The sequence below is a fragment of the Hypomesus nipponensis genome, chromosome 26 (assembly GCF_054491055.1).
Source record: "Hypomesus nipponensis isolate SF chromosome 26, ASM5449105v1, whole genome shotgun sequence".
NCBI lineage: Eukaryota > Metazoa > Chordata > Actinopteri > Osmeriformes > Osmeridae > Hypomesus > Hypomesus nipponensis.
The window spans coordinates 1937112-1954087 of NC_140386.1; the positions used below are offsets into that span (position 1 = coordinate 1937112).

Below are 16976 nucleotides of genomic sequence, written 5' to 3' on the forward strand. Positions count from 1 at the left end.
AATAGATATCCAAAATATTAGCCTTTCAGATTTCTTGAATTTCTTTCGGATGTTTCATACACAAATGTTTTAACAGCAGATATGTTGTGTATTGTTTAGGGTCCTTGCCACCAAGAGACAAATAGGCGTTGCAAATTGAACATGTAGCTCGACTTGAATGGCCTTCTTTTGACTGAAAGTACTAGCCTGGCTGCCAGCCCAACTTGGCCCCACCCACAAAAACATTTGGTCGGGAAGTTGGGTCTGGAGGGGCTCGTATTGGGGACAAACTATATAAAACCAGGAGCTGGGCGGACCAATGAAATTGCCAGGGTGGGCTTTATACGATGATGGACAGATGATCAACAGTAACGTAATCAACAACGTCACGAAAGAGCACTTGGTTTGAATTTGTTTTCAACAAACAACATCTTACGTTGCTCTGATTGGTTGTAGGTCTATCCAATTGAGCGAGGAGGCATTTATTTTACGAGTTCGGTTGAAACACGCCCCATAGTCACAGCCCAACAGAGAGTTATCAGACTCATATTCTGACTAGAATTATGAGTATGACAACGTCAGGCTATGAAAGTACAGACAAACCACACTTTTTCTGCTCACAAGTTCCATTTTCACTTTCTCTCAGCCTACATCATTGAACAGTCCACCTACGTAAAAACCTTCCCGTAATCAACGGCGGCGTCATTATGTCGACCAGCGCAGCGCGCGTAGTGCAAACATAGGGTTCGGATTTGGTGGAAAAAAATTCTAAGGTTCAGCCGAATCCGAAACCCATCAAAAATACCAATATTTGGCCGAATCTGAAACCGAATCCTGGATTCGGTGCATCCCTATTATTTATACCATTTCAGAATCGGCTGATAGCTGATTTTGGTTTAATTATGAAAACCCGCTGCGCTGTAAAATGGTTATTTGTAAGCATCTGTTTACACTCTCTAAACCAACATTTTCCAGTTAAGCTACTATAATACCATAGCTGTTGCCTATTAGGAATAAGATATACGGTATCAATAGTGGTAATAAGAGGCTGGGTAGTTATTTAAGCTGACATTACTTACTGAGTTCTATGTAGATTTAAATGTAGTTGATGAAAATCCCTCTGTTTAACAATTTTTTTATTAAGATAACATTTTCAAATATAGTTGTGTCACATCTGATCTTGAACAAATATTTAGGCCTACAAGTGTCATTTACAATGTTAATCTGATCATAATTTTCTGGTCAAAGTTTACTGTAAAATAAATACTATAGATTTACTACAACTAGCTTAGTAGCTAAAAATGTATTGTACAATTTACAAACTTTACAGTGTATCTGGAGTATCCACTGAAAGAAAATTTTGTGGATACTTTCCATTACAAGTTTCATTTCAGATACATGTTGACTATTGGATGGCATGGTTTGCTCTACAGGACTTATTTGAAAATGCCAGAAGAAAGCAAAATAACAATTAATGGGACGAGATGATCACCAAGCTAATAGTAGAGTGGAGGTCGTCGTCGTCATCTGCCGCTTATCCGGGGGTCGGGTCGCGGGGGCAGCAACCAAAGCAGGGAGGCCCAGACTCCCATCTCCCCGGCCACTTCCACCAGCTCTTCCTGGGGGACCCCGAGGCGTTCCCAGGCCAGCTGAGAGACATAGTCCCTCCAGCGTGTCCTGAGTCTTCCCCGGGGCCTCTTCCCAGTGGGACGTGCCCAGAACACCTCACCAGGGAGGCGTCCAGGAGGCATCCTGATCAGATCCCCGAGCCACCTCAGCTGGCTCCTATCGACGCGGAGGAGCAGCGGTTCTACTTGGAAACCCTCCCGGATGACCGAGCTTCTCACCCTATCTCTAACGGTGCGTTCACACAGCAGAGTTTTTTAGCGCCAGTGCTTCCCACACATAGACTTACTCGACTTACACAGAATCAACACCGGACGCCACATATTGCGTTTCATAATTTTTTTCAAAAACGATTTAGGTTAAAACACGCAGCGTATTCGTTCAGCTGCTTTTTTTTTGTCCGCTCTTCCTCAGTCTCTCTGTCACTAACGCATCTTTCTCACATTCGCACAGTCACAATGTCAGCACACGTTAGCAACAATGCATACCTACACCGTTCTAGTAAGACCGACAGCTATTAACAGCGAGCCTTCAGCTTTAGTGCCGTAGCTAAAGGTCTATGAAAGTTGAGGCTGCTTTTCGCTAGGTACCTACGAACATGTGTTAATCAAAGGTTCCCTTTCGGTCTTTTGGTTAGAAGTCTCAGAAGCTAGCTAGCTACTCACCCGGTGTCATGGAGGCGACCAGTTAGCTAAATAGTTATTTAGCGCTAGCGTTGCTACCTGCATATGCATAAATTATTTGTTTGTTGTTTTTGATTTTGTGAATGTGTTAATCATGTTCAACCCCCCCCCCCCCCCCCGCCACACATAGCTTTCTAATCTGTGGGACACACTGAGCGCTCTGCACCGCTTGCCTTCCCACAGTGCTCCACGCTCGGGGGCGTGTAAGAAAAGTTAATACCGAGTTGTGGTTCTCTAAGGTCACTGTTGTAGTTGGTGTAAAACGGTGTCATGGACAAGTGCACAGACTTGGGATCATGTACTTACAATATCGATCATTATCGATATAAATATAGGTGCTCCTGTCTCGATCGAAATACAGCTTTTACACGGCATGATGCAAGGAATCAGATACGCTGACGAGATGTTACATGATCTTGTCAACTTGCCTATAGGCTACAGTACTGTCCAGCACTTCAAACATTTTTCCAGTAACATTCGCTAGGTTATGGCCACTACACATTTAATGTATGGCTAGCGAGTGGCTGCCAACCAGCATTTCAACGTTGATTGTCAATCGTGTGCCGGGTAAACTAGACTACTGTAGCTAGACTAGTAGAGTATGCAGATAAAAAGTTACAACTAGGTTACGTACTGTAGCTAGCTAAAGTGACGAAACTGATTTTAACACACCAGGGACACCGACAACCTCAGCAACCCTGCGCCAGGTATACATTTTTTGTCAACGTCTCCTAATCGCACAGAAGCGTATAAAACAAGACTGAGTGTGTAGACACACATACGATGAGTTGCTTGAAATGTTTACCATTAACAACAGTTGCTACGTTACAAGAAACAAAAAACCAACCCGATTGGCCAACGCTAGTGGTTTCACGCTCCTCATTTACATAAAGTTGAGAAAATCCAACTTTCGACACCTCGCTCGCTTTCCCACAATGCCCTACGTGAGCGTCGACGCCCCGCCCGCCTTCCCACAATGCCCTACGCAAGCGTCAATGCCTGGTTTCATTAAAAATGAATTGGAAGCTGACGCCCCGCTCTGCCCGCCCCGCTGCAGTGTGAACGCACCGTAAGGGAGAGCCCGGACACCCTGAGGAGAAAGCTCATTTCGGCCGCTTGTATTCGCAATCTCGTTCTTTCGGTCACTACCCATAGTTTGTGACCATAGGGGATAGGAACGTAGATCGACTGGTAAATAGAGAGCTTCACCTTTCGACTCAGCTCCTTCTTCACCACGACGGACCAATGCAGAGCCCGCCTCACTGCGGACGCCAAGGCCCCGATCAGGGAATCCTGTACCCTGTACTCTCGGAGCATCCCCCACATGAGCCCCCGAGGGACACGGTTGAATTTGAACGGTTGTCAAATCCACAAAACATATGTAGACTGGTTGGGCAAACTCCCATGTACCCCCCAGGACTCTGCCGAGGGTATAGAGCTGGTTCACTGTTCCACGGCCAGGACGAAAACCACATTGCTCTTCCTGAATCAGAGGTTCGATAATCCGACGGATCCTCCTCTCCAGGACCCCCGAATAGACTTTCCCTGGGAGGCTGAGGAGTGTGATCCCCTAAAGTTGGAGCACACCCTCTGGTTCCCCTTTTTAAAGAGGGGAACCACCACCCCGGTCTAACGGTCCAGAGGCACAGTCCCCGATGTCCACGCGATGTTGCAGAGTCGTGTCATCAAAGACAGCCCTACAACCTCCAGAGCCTTAAGGAACTCCGGGCAGACCTCATCCACCCCAGGGGCCCTGCCACCGCGGAGCTTTTCAACCACCTCGGCGACCTCAGGCCCAGAGATAGAAGGGCCCCCCCGATGTCCCCAGACTGCGTGTTGGTGGAATTAAGGAGGTCTTCTAAGTATTCCTTCCACTGATCCAGGATGTCCCCCGTCGAGATCAGCAGCGCACCATCCCCACCGTATACAGTGTTGACAGAGCACTGCTTCCCCCTCCTGAGTCGCCGGATGGTGGTCCAGAACCTTTTTGAAGCCGTTCGGAAGTCATTCTCCATGGCCTCACCAAACTCCTCCCATGCCCGGGTTTTTGCCTCTGTGACCGCCAAAGCCGCATTCCGCTTAGCCTGCCGGTACACATCAGCTGCCTCTGGAGTCCTACCAGCCAATAAAGTCCGATAGGCCTCCTTCAGCTTGACGCCATCCCTCACCTCCGGAGTCCACCACCGGGTTCAAGGGTTACCGCCGTGACATGCACCGACAACCTTGCAGCCGCAGCTCCGGTCAGTCGCTTCAACAATGGAGGCCTGGAACATGGCATTCGGACTCAATGTCCCCCGCCCCCCCCCCCCCCCCAAGACATGATCGAAGCTCTCCCGGAAGTAGGAGTTGAAGCTCCTTCTGACAGGGGGTTCCGCCAGCCGTTCCCAGCAGACCCTCACATTACGTTTGGGCCTGCCAGACCTGACCGGCGTCCTCCCCCACCATCAAAGCCAACTCACCACCAGGTGATCAGTTGAAAGCTCCGCCCCTCTCCTCAGCCAAGAGTCCAAGACATTCGTCCCCAAGTATGACGACACAACTACAAAGTCGATCATCAAACTGAGACCTCGGGTGTCCTGGTGCCAGGTGCACTTATGGACACCCTTATGCTTGAACATGGTGTTCGTTATGGACAAGCCGTGTCCAGCACAGAAGTCCAACAACAAAACATCGCTCGGGTTCAGATCGGGGGGGCCGTTCCTCCCAATCAAGCCCCTCCAGGTCTCACTGTCATTGCCCACATGAGCATTGAAGTCCCTCAGGAGGACGAGGGAATCTCCAGGAGGAGCGCTTTCCAGCACCCCCTCCAGAGACTCCAAAAAGGGTTGGTACTCTGAGCTGCCGTTTGGTGCGTAAGCACAAACAAAAGTGAGGACCCGTCCCCCCACCCAAAGGCGGAGGGGGGCTACTCTCTCGTCCACAGGGGTGAACCCCAATGTACAGGCGCCTAACCGAGGGGAAACAAGTATTCCCACCCCGGCTCGACGCCTCTCACCAAGGGCAACTCCAGAGTGGAAGAGAGTCCAGCCCATATTAAGGAGACTGGTTCCGGAGCTTATGCTGTGCATCGAGGCGAGGCCAACTGTATCTAGCCGGAAACTCTCTACGTCGCGCACCAGCACAGGCTTCTTTCCCGACAGCAAGGTGACGTTCCACGTCCCTAGAGCTAGCTTCTGCAGCCGATGACCGGACTGCCAAGGCCCCGGCCTTTTGCCGCCGCCCGTCTCAAACTGCACCCGACCCCCATGACCATGGTCATGGTGAGCCCACTGGAAGAGGGTCCCACGTTGTCTCTTCGGGCTGTGCCTGACCGGGCCCCATGGGAAAAAGCCCGGCCACCAGGCGCTCGCCATTGAGCCCCACCCCCAGGCCTGGCTCCAAGGGGGGGCCCTGGTGACCCTCTTCCGGGCAAAGGCAACTGAGAACCATTGTTTTCTTCATGGTAGGTTTTTGAGCCACGCTTTGTCTGGTCCTTCGCCAGGAACCTGTTTGCCTTGGGTGACCCTACCAGGGCCATAAAGCATAGCTTTAGCATAAAACATAGCTTCCAGGATCACTAGGACACACAAACCCTTCCACCGCGGTTAGTTGGTGACTCAGGGAGGGGAGGGGAGATTGTATTTTCAACATTTTAAATACATATTTTCGATTACTACCAGTGCTGCCACGATACTAGAATTTCTAACTTCGATACAATACCTTCGAAAAATATTGATTTTCAATAAAATTTTCGATACCATAGGGAAGATTTTACACAATATTGATATTGTTGATTGATACCCCTTTTTCCTAAAGGGGTGATTTACAGATTTTATAGGGTATTTCACACTGTTCCTTAAAGGGAATCGTTTGTCACCTTAGACACGCCCCAACATTTACATACAGACCAGCCCTCTGCTGTTCTGGCCCAGGATCTCTAGACATTAGCAGCTGCGCGCTGCTCTGTGTACTTCCACGCGAACAACAAATAAGAACGTTTTAAAGTATATTGTAAATGGACCATCTTACATGCAGTGTTCCAGGCTGTACTGGGAATGCTGACACTATTCATAATCTTGCCAAGGAACCAGACACTCGACGGGAATGGCTGATGTTTTTCTATGAGAAAATCCCTGTAAAGTTCGACACTCATTTATTCATTTGCTCGAACCATTTCACCAAAGACAGTTTTGAATGAAAACCTTGGACAATTTAAAGTAAGATTTGCTAACGTCTCCTGTATCTAGCATAGGTAGAATGCTAAATATGTTTCTTAACACACCAACATGCCTTACATAGCAAATGACTCTCGCTAGACTGGCTGTAGTCGGCATTAGATAGGAAGCTTCCGAAAAAATGGCCAGAAAACAAATAGTCTAGCCTATTGCTAACGCTAGGGATGGGCGATATGGCCTAAAATCCATATTGTGATATACATTGCAGCCTCTTGCAATAACAATATATATCACAATATATAAATTATAATACAGGGGTCACTAAATGGCGGACTGCGGTCCGAGTCCGGACGCAGGCAGCTCCCTATCCGGACCCGGACCATTGGCCGATATTAATAGCCAATGGAATAGCAATCACCATGACAACTCACTCACTCAACGTTGGCCGCATCCTCTGTGGGTCACGCAGGTTGTGCGTGTTATTCGCAACAGCGCAGGCTAATTTGCTAACGGTAGCTAGCCTATCTGTTCTTCCTTGGCAAAAATAATGGCGTGACAAACCCCAGCGAACAGTTGATTCCAAAAAATTGCAAATTTCAGAGAGAATGGACTGACAAGAATGCATTTGTGTTGCCGGTGGGGAGCACAAAACCGATGTGTTTAATCTGAAATGAGACGGTTGCCCTTGTCAAAAGTGGTAGAGCTAAAGTGAAACGTCACTTGTAGACACTGAACAAAATTACCCCCAGAACTCAGGTCTATGGGAGAAAGATGCACAGGGGCACAGGCACAGTGCCTTAACTTAAAGGGGCAATCGACTGCAAAACCGATTTTACGTTGTCATAGTTGAATAACGACAGTTTGGTGGGTAAAATGAACATACCGTGAATATCAAAGTCCATTGACACCTCTTTCCTATTCAAATCTCAAAAAGAAAAAATTTGGCTGTAAAACGCTAGCTTTTTAACAAAGCTACCGGACCTACGTAGGACCGGGGACCGCCCTTTTTGGCTCTGGTCTGTATATTTGTCACGCCCCCGAATTTACATCCAAACCAGCCCGAGGTAGCGTCTATCTCCGATACTAGTTTAGCTGCGCGCTGCTCTGTGTAAGCTACTTATAAGGAATTACAAAGAAGAACGTTTTGAATTATAACAAGGATATTGAAAATGGACCACGGTCGTAAATGCTGTGTTCCAGGCTGTACAGTGAAGGCTAACACTCACAGTCTTCCCAAGGAGCCAAACATTCAACAGGCATGGCTGCTGTTGTCTTATGAGAAGATCCCGGCGAAGTTCGACACTCAATCATTAATTTGCTCTGAACATTTCACCCAAGACAGTTTTGACAACCTTGGACAATTTCAAGCAGGATTTGACAGTATGATGTTGTGCTAACAGTTATTAGCAATGCTAACGTTTCCTGTATAATATAGCATACCAGGTAGAATGCTAAATAAGTTTCTACACACATCAAATGACTCTAGCTAGACTAGCTGTAGTCGGCATAAGAAGGGAAGCTTCCGAAAAATAGCCAGAAAACGAACAGCAGTCTGGATTATTGCTAACACCTGTCTAGATAATCTATTTGAAAGAACTGGAGAAAGGCAGGTGCTTGATACAGGATACGTTAGCATTGCTAGTAACTGTTACTAGTAACACCTAAACTGTAGGCATGTAAACAAGTTTAGCTTGCTCACGCAAGAGCATAGGTAGAATGTGTGATAATTTAGCCTAGTTTATTGGCAATGGGGCTAACGTTGATTCATGTTCCTGACTGTGTTTCATTCAAATAAATAACCTGTGTAATGTAAATCTACAATTCACGATGCATGTTTGTCCAGATCTTGGTCATGTTATTTTTCGGCAAGTTATTTAGAGCTAGCTAGCTAACTGAAGCCGAGTAGAATCAGGATATGGTTTGGTTGCTAAGCTGTAGCCTAACGTTCTACCCACTCAAGTCAATCCAGTTTGCTTCAACAACAGAAGTGGAAACAAGTAATGTTATCATTTCAAATGATATATAGTCAATCTGTTGAAAACAGTGTTGTGTAGACACAATAGATTTATTTGTGCGTTTTTATTTCAAGTTTCCAACTTCTGTGTTTTAGCGAGTGCTGCTGTTGGCCGTGTTGCGTTTTTGCTCCCTAGTTTCACTCGTTGAAAACCAACCAATCAGCACACGGCTCATCTAAATATTAATGAGCACACCATAAAAGGAGAAAAGCTAGTGTTTTTTGCTCCCTGGAACATTTCAGAGGATCTGTCAGTGGGCATAGAACAGCACCCGGGCCATTTTCAACCCAACCAATGTTACATACCCTATTCGGAGACGTTAAGGAACAGTGTGAAATACCCCCAAAACCCAGTCAATTGCCCCTTTAAGTCAATTTTGAATGGGAGTCAATGGGAGAGGTAAGGGCCATAAAAATAAACCATGGTCTGTTCCGGACCCTCGACTGAATGGAAATTTGGTGAGTAGACCTTTTGAGTTTCTAATTGATTACCCCTGTTATAATAGAACCATTTCAGAACAGGTTACATAGATCCCAGTGTTTCGCCACACATAATGTGTGGCCACAGACTCAACACCGGCCGCCACATATTTTTTTAACAAGCAGCGTATTAGTTCAGCTGCATTTCCTTTCCCTGCTCTCACATACACACAGTCATAACGTTAGCACACGCTAGCAACAACGCTATGCAATGTCAGAAAGCCTTCAGCATTAGTAGGCTACCGTAGCTACAAGTCTAGGAAAGTTAAGGTGACTTTTCACAAGGCACCTACGAACATGTCTTCATCTGCTAAACAAGTGGGTTCCCCGTCGTTCTTTTGGTGAGCTGTCTCAAGAGCCCTATTTACCCGGCGTAATGTAGCCGACCAAATACTTATTTAGCACTAGCGGTGCTACATGCATATTATATACAGAAATTGTTTACAATATTTTGAGGTTTCAACCAGTGCTGCTCATGCAGAAAGACAGGGTCAGGGAGGGAAAGAGATAGATTTGTTAGGCTTTTAAGGAAGAGTAGGAGAGGATATAATACATATTTGTTTAATAAAAAAAAAAGCTTACGTGTAACGTTCTGTGTAACGACCCTCCCCAGTAGTTTATTGCTGCTCGTCGGACGTACGGCTTAAATCCGAACCAAGTCCAAATAATGGATGTTGCATCAGTCTTTTTCACCAGCTTTCGCTTTCAGACATAGCAACTCAAGATGACTAAAACGATGATGCGTTGCAGCTCGTCTCTCAAAATATTGCTGGTAGATTGCGTCCTACATGCATTATCGCGATAGCAATAGAATTTAAATCTCTACCGTAGGCCAATTTTTATTGTTTATATTGCATATCGTTTATATCGCCCATTCCTAGCTAACGCCTGATCTAGATCTATTTGAAAGAACTGGAGAAAGGCAGGTGCTTGATACAGGATACGTTAGCATTGCTAATAACTGTTACCGACAAAATCATACTACAGCTTGCAGTTGTGATGAGCACAAACCTCTACAATGCGAGTAAATCACTTGCATATGCGACCAAATTTCACGATTTCATGATCATTTCATGATCTTTAATTAGCCAATGGATAGTAAATTCTTCGATTTCACTCACCTGTGACTGCGTTAGAGGCAAATAATACGTTTAGCGCGGATTTCAATGACGCACCGTCGCTTGACTGCGACTAGGGCTGTCACAATAACTACTTTTTATTGTGCGATATATTGCACCAAAATTAATTGTGATAAACGATATTATTGTAATTTTCAGACCATTTTATGCCACTGATTACATAATGACCCCCCTCTCCCCCCAAGGCGAATTTTCACGCCTTTTAGCGAGTCGCTTCACTCCATGAACCTGCGCATCGTCCGTTATTGTTTACAACGTTAACAGGGCTCCTTGGTTGGTGTTGCCTTTTCAACGTTAGATATACCAGGAGAGCGTGGGAAATCGTTGAAATGCTCGACAGTTGTCAGCCATGTGTTTGTCAAAAATGTGCAGCATATTTGTAAATGCTGGTTTTTCGACCGTTTTTAATGGCTGCATCTGTAGCGTTCTAGAACACCCCTAAAGGCCGATTTATACTTCTGCGTCTCCGTTAACGGACAGACGCACGCACGGAGTCGGACGGAGTCGGACGGAGTCGGACGGACAGGTTGAATTTATACTACTCCGTTGGCTCTGCGTGTTGAAAACAATTCACCGCCAGAACAGTAGATGACGCTGCACTGCGATGCTAGCTAGGTTATCGAAAGGTCGGAGCAGAAGAACAAATGAACCATTTCATCAATAAAATAAGCACATTTTCAGCAACTACACTGCCCATTTCTCGTCACATTTTAATTCAGATGCTGATTTACATGTACTGTTTAGCTGAAATAAGAGTTGTAAAAACTTACAACAATGGCGGTCAAAGGATTCTGTTCTCTTGTTGGTCATGGCAACCCCGCCCCCACCCCTGACGCAAACGGTTCTTAATACGGACCAATCATAGCCAAGGGGTATCCGTAAAAAGACGCACGGACAGACGGACAGTCAGGAAAATCAGAAGGCACACGCAGAGCTCTGCGAGGGCTCTGCGTGGACACGCAGAGGCCATTTTTTGACGGTTTTTGTTTCTCGTGTGCATGTGCGTAAAAACGCAGAAGTATAAATCGGCCTTAAGAAGCTCTTAGCGTTAAGAGCTTCTTAACGAATCTGGGAAACCCAGCCATTATCATTTAAAATGATATCTAGTCAATGTGTCGAAAACAGTGTTGTGTAGACACAATAGATTTGTTTGCACATTTTTATTTTAAGTCTCCACCTTTGATGTTTCAGTGAGTGCTTTTGGCCATGTTGCGTTTTTGTTACGCAGCTTCACTCGTTGAAAACCAACCAATCAGCGCACAGCTCATCTGTATATTCAGGAGCATACATTTTTCCCCAGGAAAATTTCACTGGATGTATCAGGGGGCATAGAACAGCACCCTGGCCATTTTCAGCCCAACCAATGTTACATACCCTATTCGGAGAACTTAAAGAACAGTGTGATATACCCCAAAAACCCAGTCAATGACCCCTTTAAGGTAATCTGAATATGGTATGTAACATTGATTGGGCTGAAAATGGCCCGGGTGCTGTTCTATGTGCCTAATGCATCCTGTGAAATAGCCCTAGAATACAAATTCTCTGTACGGGCAAAGCAGAAAAAGGGGAGGTAACCTTCCCTCTTATGACGACATAATGAGAAGATTTTCATAACCAAGCTTTTGAGCTTTCATTTTCTCAAAGGCGTTGAAGAATACCAAGAGCTTGGTTTCTATCAAAATTTCTAGCCACTTCAGGACCAAAGGCAGGCTGGGGGAACTCATTAATGTTAAATAACCTCCTAAAGTGAAATTTTCATGTCATGGGACCTTTCAGAGCTAGATTACCGTAAATAGCTAGCTACGGTAACAACTAGTTAACGTTGTATTCACAGCTACTACGGCTAAAATAAATACAGCAATTCGATGAAAGCATTATACTTAACTGACATCTAGGCCGAATCCCAATACTCCCCCTTACCCCTTCCCCTTACCCCTTCCCCTTAATTTACCCCTAGCCCTTGGCCCTCGAAACTAAGGGGTAAGGGCTACATAGCCCTAAGAAATGGGACACCACTTGGTTACAGGTACGTCATCTAGCACGTATCGATATCTCCAAAGCAAGTAGTGTTATGCACTGATTTAAACGAAATTCGCTGCTAATGGAGTTTACTTTAAACTGTAGACATGCTAGTCAAAGAAATGCGGGACTGTTGTGCAATTCAGCACTGTAATATTAGCGTACCAAACTAGCGATTTTTTGAAACGTTTCAATTAGGAAAATGGTTGCACATATATATGTCCATGACTGTATATAACACAAAACAAGACTGTCATAATTTTTTTATCAATTAATTAAGCCGAAAATATTATATTTAGCGGACTCTCTGGATGATCTGGCCGCCATTGTTGCCGGTCGCGCAGTTTTCACATAGCCCTCGGTTTCAAGTAAGCTCCCGACCTCACTTGGTTTTAAGGGGTGTATACCCCTTAGTCTTAGCCCTTCCCCTAGCTCAAAAAGAGTATTGGGACACCACTAGCTCTCACGGGAACGCGCAAAACGAAGGGGAAGGGGTAAGGGGAAGGGGTAAGGGGGAGTATTGGGATTCGGCCCTATTCTTGCTGGCAGTGGCGCTTGGTCAATAGAGGGCGCCGCCCTCCCTGGTGAAAACTGTTTTAGATTTTTGTTTTTCATGTAATATATTTTCTAATCAATGACTACTCATTTTAAGCATGACTGTGTTAAAAATACACAATAATGTGTTGTGTATATAAATACTAAAATTCAGTTTTGAGATAAATTTACTTTATGCTCGACATCTGGGGCGCTAGAAAAATCACCCATAGAAACACCGACCAACCTGCTGGGGATAGGTGAATTGCTGACCATTGCTAACAAGAAACACATATTAAGCCAATCAGCGTCCTCAAAAATGGTGCCTAAAGGGCGCTGAAATAATCGCCCCAAGCATAGAGTTAGAGTATAGAAGTGATTTTGCAGCTGTAGGGCCTACTTTACGTTATTGAAAATGACTCCGGACCGGACTTAAGCCAATCTCAAATTTTGTCAGATATCTTCTCCAAAATCCTTTTGAGAGGAGAACTTTATAAAAATAGAGTTTGGCCCAGCCTGACATCAAAATTAGACAACAGGCGAGCGAAAAGGGTAGAGCTAAATCATACACAAGGTTTCTCCCACGATTGGTAAGCTACAACAGAGAGGCCTGGCTAGCAGGATGCAGTCAGGTCAATGCCTTATTTTGCTTTCCGTGCTTGCTCTTTATAACATTCGGAACAGATACAGCATGGACTGTTACAGGAGTTAAGGACATTAAACATTTATCTGAGAAAACAAAACTGGTGCACAAACATTGTGTTAAATTCATCTATAAATCCTTCATATTTAGTTTTACAGTAATAGTTGTGTTGTGTTTCCTAATAATATCAGGGAGAGTGTCTCAAGTGCCCAGATGTCCGTGGTTAGCTGTGTGCATTAATTAATTACAATTTCTTTGAGAACTTGTATCGTGTTCAATTGTATTAGGATGGTTACTGAATTGACTGAATATTTCACAGCCCCACCTACAATAATTTTCACCAGCCGCCACTGCTTGCTAGTTATACTACTCAAGTAGGCTAAAACCTAAGCTGTAAATCAACGTTCATGACGTAAAGGACATTTGCAGAATGCCAAATAGCATGTTGGTGCCACTGGTCTCAATACCTTCAAAGCGGTGCAACGTTGCGAAAAAAATACCTAAAATCCCGGCCAAAAACAGGTTGTGTGAGAAATCGGGGACTAAAATCTGACTTGAGATAAGTTTAAGTTACGTTAGGTTACATGCGTAATGAAAAGACAAACGGAACAGAACTGATATAAAATGTCCTGTACAGTATGTACACCCCAACACTGGGTAGAGGCCGTTAGCTACAGCCATACTCCACAGAGCAGGAAGTACGGTAGCCAACATAACATCGAAGACTGTTCACGTTACGGGATTTAAAACCTTGCTCATTCTTACGGCTTCAACAATTAATATAAAAACATGTTATTTAATCGATAAAGTTGCTTACAATATTCACTCTCCAGATCCGCCGTTACAGTGCACTCAGTTGGTCGTCTTCTACGCCAAATTGTATTAGGGTGGTTGGCATCCAGTTTGTGGGAGCATTACCGCCACCTTCTGCTCCGGAGTGTAGATTGGACAGTTTCAAACGATAAACAAACTGAAACAAACAATTCAATGCTCACCGGGAGGTGCGTGTAAAACTGTGGCCACTGGTCCAATAGGATAGAAAAACGGGTAAAGGGGCATTCTTGAAGTAAGGATACGCTCTGAATCTGACCGATAACCGGAGAGTGGACCCTAATTGAACACTTGTTTTTGCTATCATTTGAATGGCTGTCAGAAATCCAGCCTGCACTCACGTTTGACTGAGGAAATGTATCTTTATTGTTTGGTTGACATATGGAACGCCGTGTTAGTCAAAAAAAAAGATAAATAAATAAACATGGATGAAATCAATCCTGAAATGAAAAAAAGAAGGCAATAAATATATAAATATAGCATCTAATTTAGCTGAATTTACTTACATCAATAAATAAATACATTTACTTGACTTGAAAAATAACATTTTTGTAAAGACGAAATTTATTTATTTAATGGGACTTTTTTTTCCTAATGCCACATTTAAAAAATGTTTCCTAACGCCACATATATTTATTAGGGTTCCTCCATCAGGAGGACCCTATTGTAATTGTTGGTATTATTATTATTAGGGGCCATTATTGTGGCACCTATTGTTTTTGTTAGTTTTATTATGAGGGTTCCTCCGGTAGGAGGAAACCTATTGTTTTTGTTAGTATTCTTCTTATTAGGGTTCCTCCGGTAGGAGGAACAAAATGGCTGAAAGAAGTGTATTTATGTAAATGTCCAAATTGCCTCAATATTTTTTTTGTTAATAAGTCAAATATAATTTTGACTGATTGTTTTTCAAACCTAATAGTAGGGAGGACAAACCCGTTTGAGCTTTTTTCCTGAAATACGTTTTATTAGTTATTCCTGGGGAAATTATGGAAGTAAATTACATATTAACGCTACTAAAATACGTGTGCACAATAATATCAACAATATTTGCTAAATGTAGACGTTTTTAAAGGTTTTTAATTTTACCTCGAAGCTACTTCCGTTAATCAGCTGTTTGTGAAAAAGAGACTAGTTTTACGACAGCGACTTTGGATGTAGACTACTTTAACATGTTAGCTGATTAGCCAGTATGAGTGAGATATGTATACAGTTACATTAACAAACCTCTTGCTTGTGAAGTATTTCGACACCAAAAATGTCGAGGAGGGCAGCCTTTAGGAGATGTGGGAATTGTGATTTTAGCCAGATACTCTATTTTTGTGATTTGTGGAAAACTTGCAAGTGGAGTGAGACTGCGTCCCGTGGGTACATTGTTTTGACTTAGCCTCAGTGACAGACTCGGCTCGCTCACTCACTGGCAGTGTGTAAACGACATTGTAGTTCAGTCAATTTTACTCCTAGGGAGGGAGGGCTTTTTGTAGGCAAGAGTCTGCTGAAGATAGCCAGTATTGACCTTATTCCGGAAGTCACAATGGGCGCGGCCATCCGCGTATTCTCATTTCCGGTTAAGATACTTTCCACTTTATAACGGTGCTAAAAGACAGTGTCTTAAACAGGCTCTGGTACTCATTTATGGCTAATAGAGATGCCCAGCGTCAACTGCAGTTTGTGGCTGCCATAACAGGTGGAGAAGACGGAATCAGACCCTGTATGATCATTGTTTTGACCATGGAAAGAAGAGGTCCGAGTGTTGTGGGCCGACATAATTTGCATTGACCTCCAACGAAAGTTGAGGATCTGCGTCCCTGGCTGAAGGCGCTGAATTAAAAAAAAACACCGACGTTTTCTTTTGTCTGCTCGTATCAATAAAGGGTGTAAAGTAACTATATTTTACTATGTTTTAGTGTTCTCAATTCATGAAATAGATACATGATTATAACCAAATGTATGGGCATGGTTGTGAGCAAAACAATTGCTGCAGTGCAGCTAACAGCTAACATCTAAGTTTAATATAAAGCTTTTGAAACAACGCAGCAATCAAATTATTTCATGCGTCTTTATAATTGCCATTAGATAGGAGGGAAGATACATATTTTGTAAGTTTTTACACGTTGCATATCGCTTGTACCAAAGCCCCTCGATGAAAAAGTTGTTACTATTTATTATTACAGCACAATTTGTCACTCATAAATTTGCAGTTTATGGCTAATAGCAGAGACCTGATGTAAAAACTAGAGCCTCAAGTAGATAAACAAGAAGCTAGCTAACGTTCTGCTCACAGTGCTAGCTGGTCGGTTTTGAGGGGAAGTCTCAAATACATGTACTGACTGTAAAATGTATCACACGACTGAATTCTAGAGGACCTAAGCTTTCAAACAAAGTATAGCAAATGCATATGCATATGCACAGCAGAGTGCAGGGCAGCGATCTGACCATACCGAATTATAGGCTATCAACAAAAAGTCGTTTTCAAGCCATCCAGTGAAAGGGTGTATGTGTTGACTTGTTGTAGCACACGAACATAGCACATCTTGCACAAATCCACCAAATGATTTAATATTTTAGCAGCGGGACTTCTCAACAGTTCTCCATTGAATTGAATGATATCCCCGGTAAAGCAGAAGTGCAAATACAACGGAAGTGTAAAAAGATGAAAAAAGTGGGCGGGGCGGAATAAGGTGAATATAGGATCTCTCAAAACAAGCCTATTTCATTTGTCATTTTCCTGAGAAAGCGACCTACGTTAGCCAGGCTAGTTTCACTCGGTCAGCGTATTTGACAGTCAGCTCTCTGACTCTGACAGTCAGAATCACTGTTAACAGGCAAAGGGCGAGTTGTTGGTCTTTGGTCAGATGTGTATATTGACCAGTTTAG

The 16976-nt window shown here is 44.0% G+C and overlaps 1 protein-coding gene across 7 annotated transcripts in view; it reads right to left on the minus strand.

The window, feature by feature from the left end:
• The window catches only part of rabggta (Rab geranylgeranyltransferase subunit alpha), a 62978-nt gene extending 48633 nt beyond the window's left edge, over positions 1-14345 (minus strand). For 2 of the 7 annotated variants that reach the window (XM_084692329.1, XM_084692328.1), the window contains exon 1: positions 14267-14345. In XM_084692329.1, coding sequence (XP_084548455.1) covers positions 14267-14330 — 64 coding nt within the window. In that variant the 5' untranslated portion in view covers positions 14331-14345. Of the gene's footprint in view, positions 1-1471; positions 1720-10845; positions 10901-14088 lie in introns of those variants that run through there. The other 5 variants (XM_084692331.1, XM_084692333.1, XM_084692334.1 and 2 more) reach the window with 5 other exon arrangements.
• Between the last annotated feature and the right edge of the window lie 2631 nt (positions 14346-16976).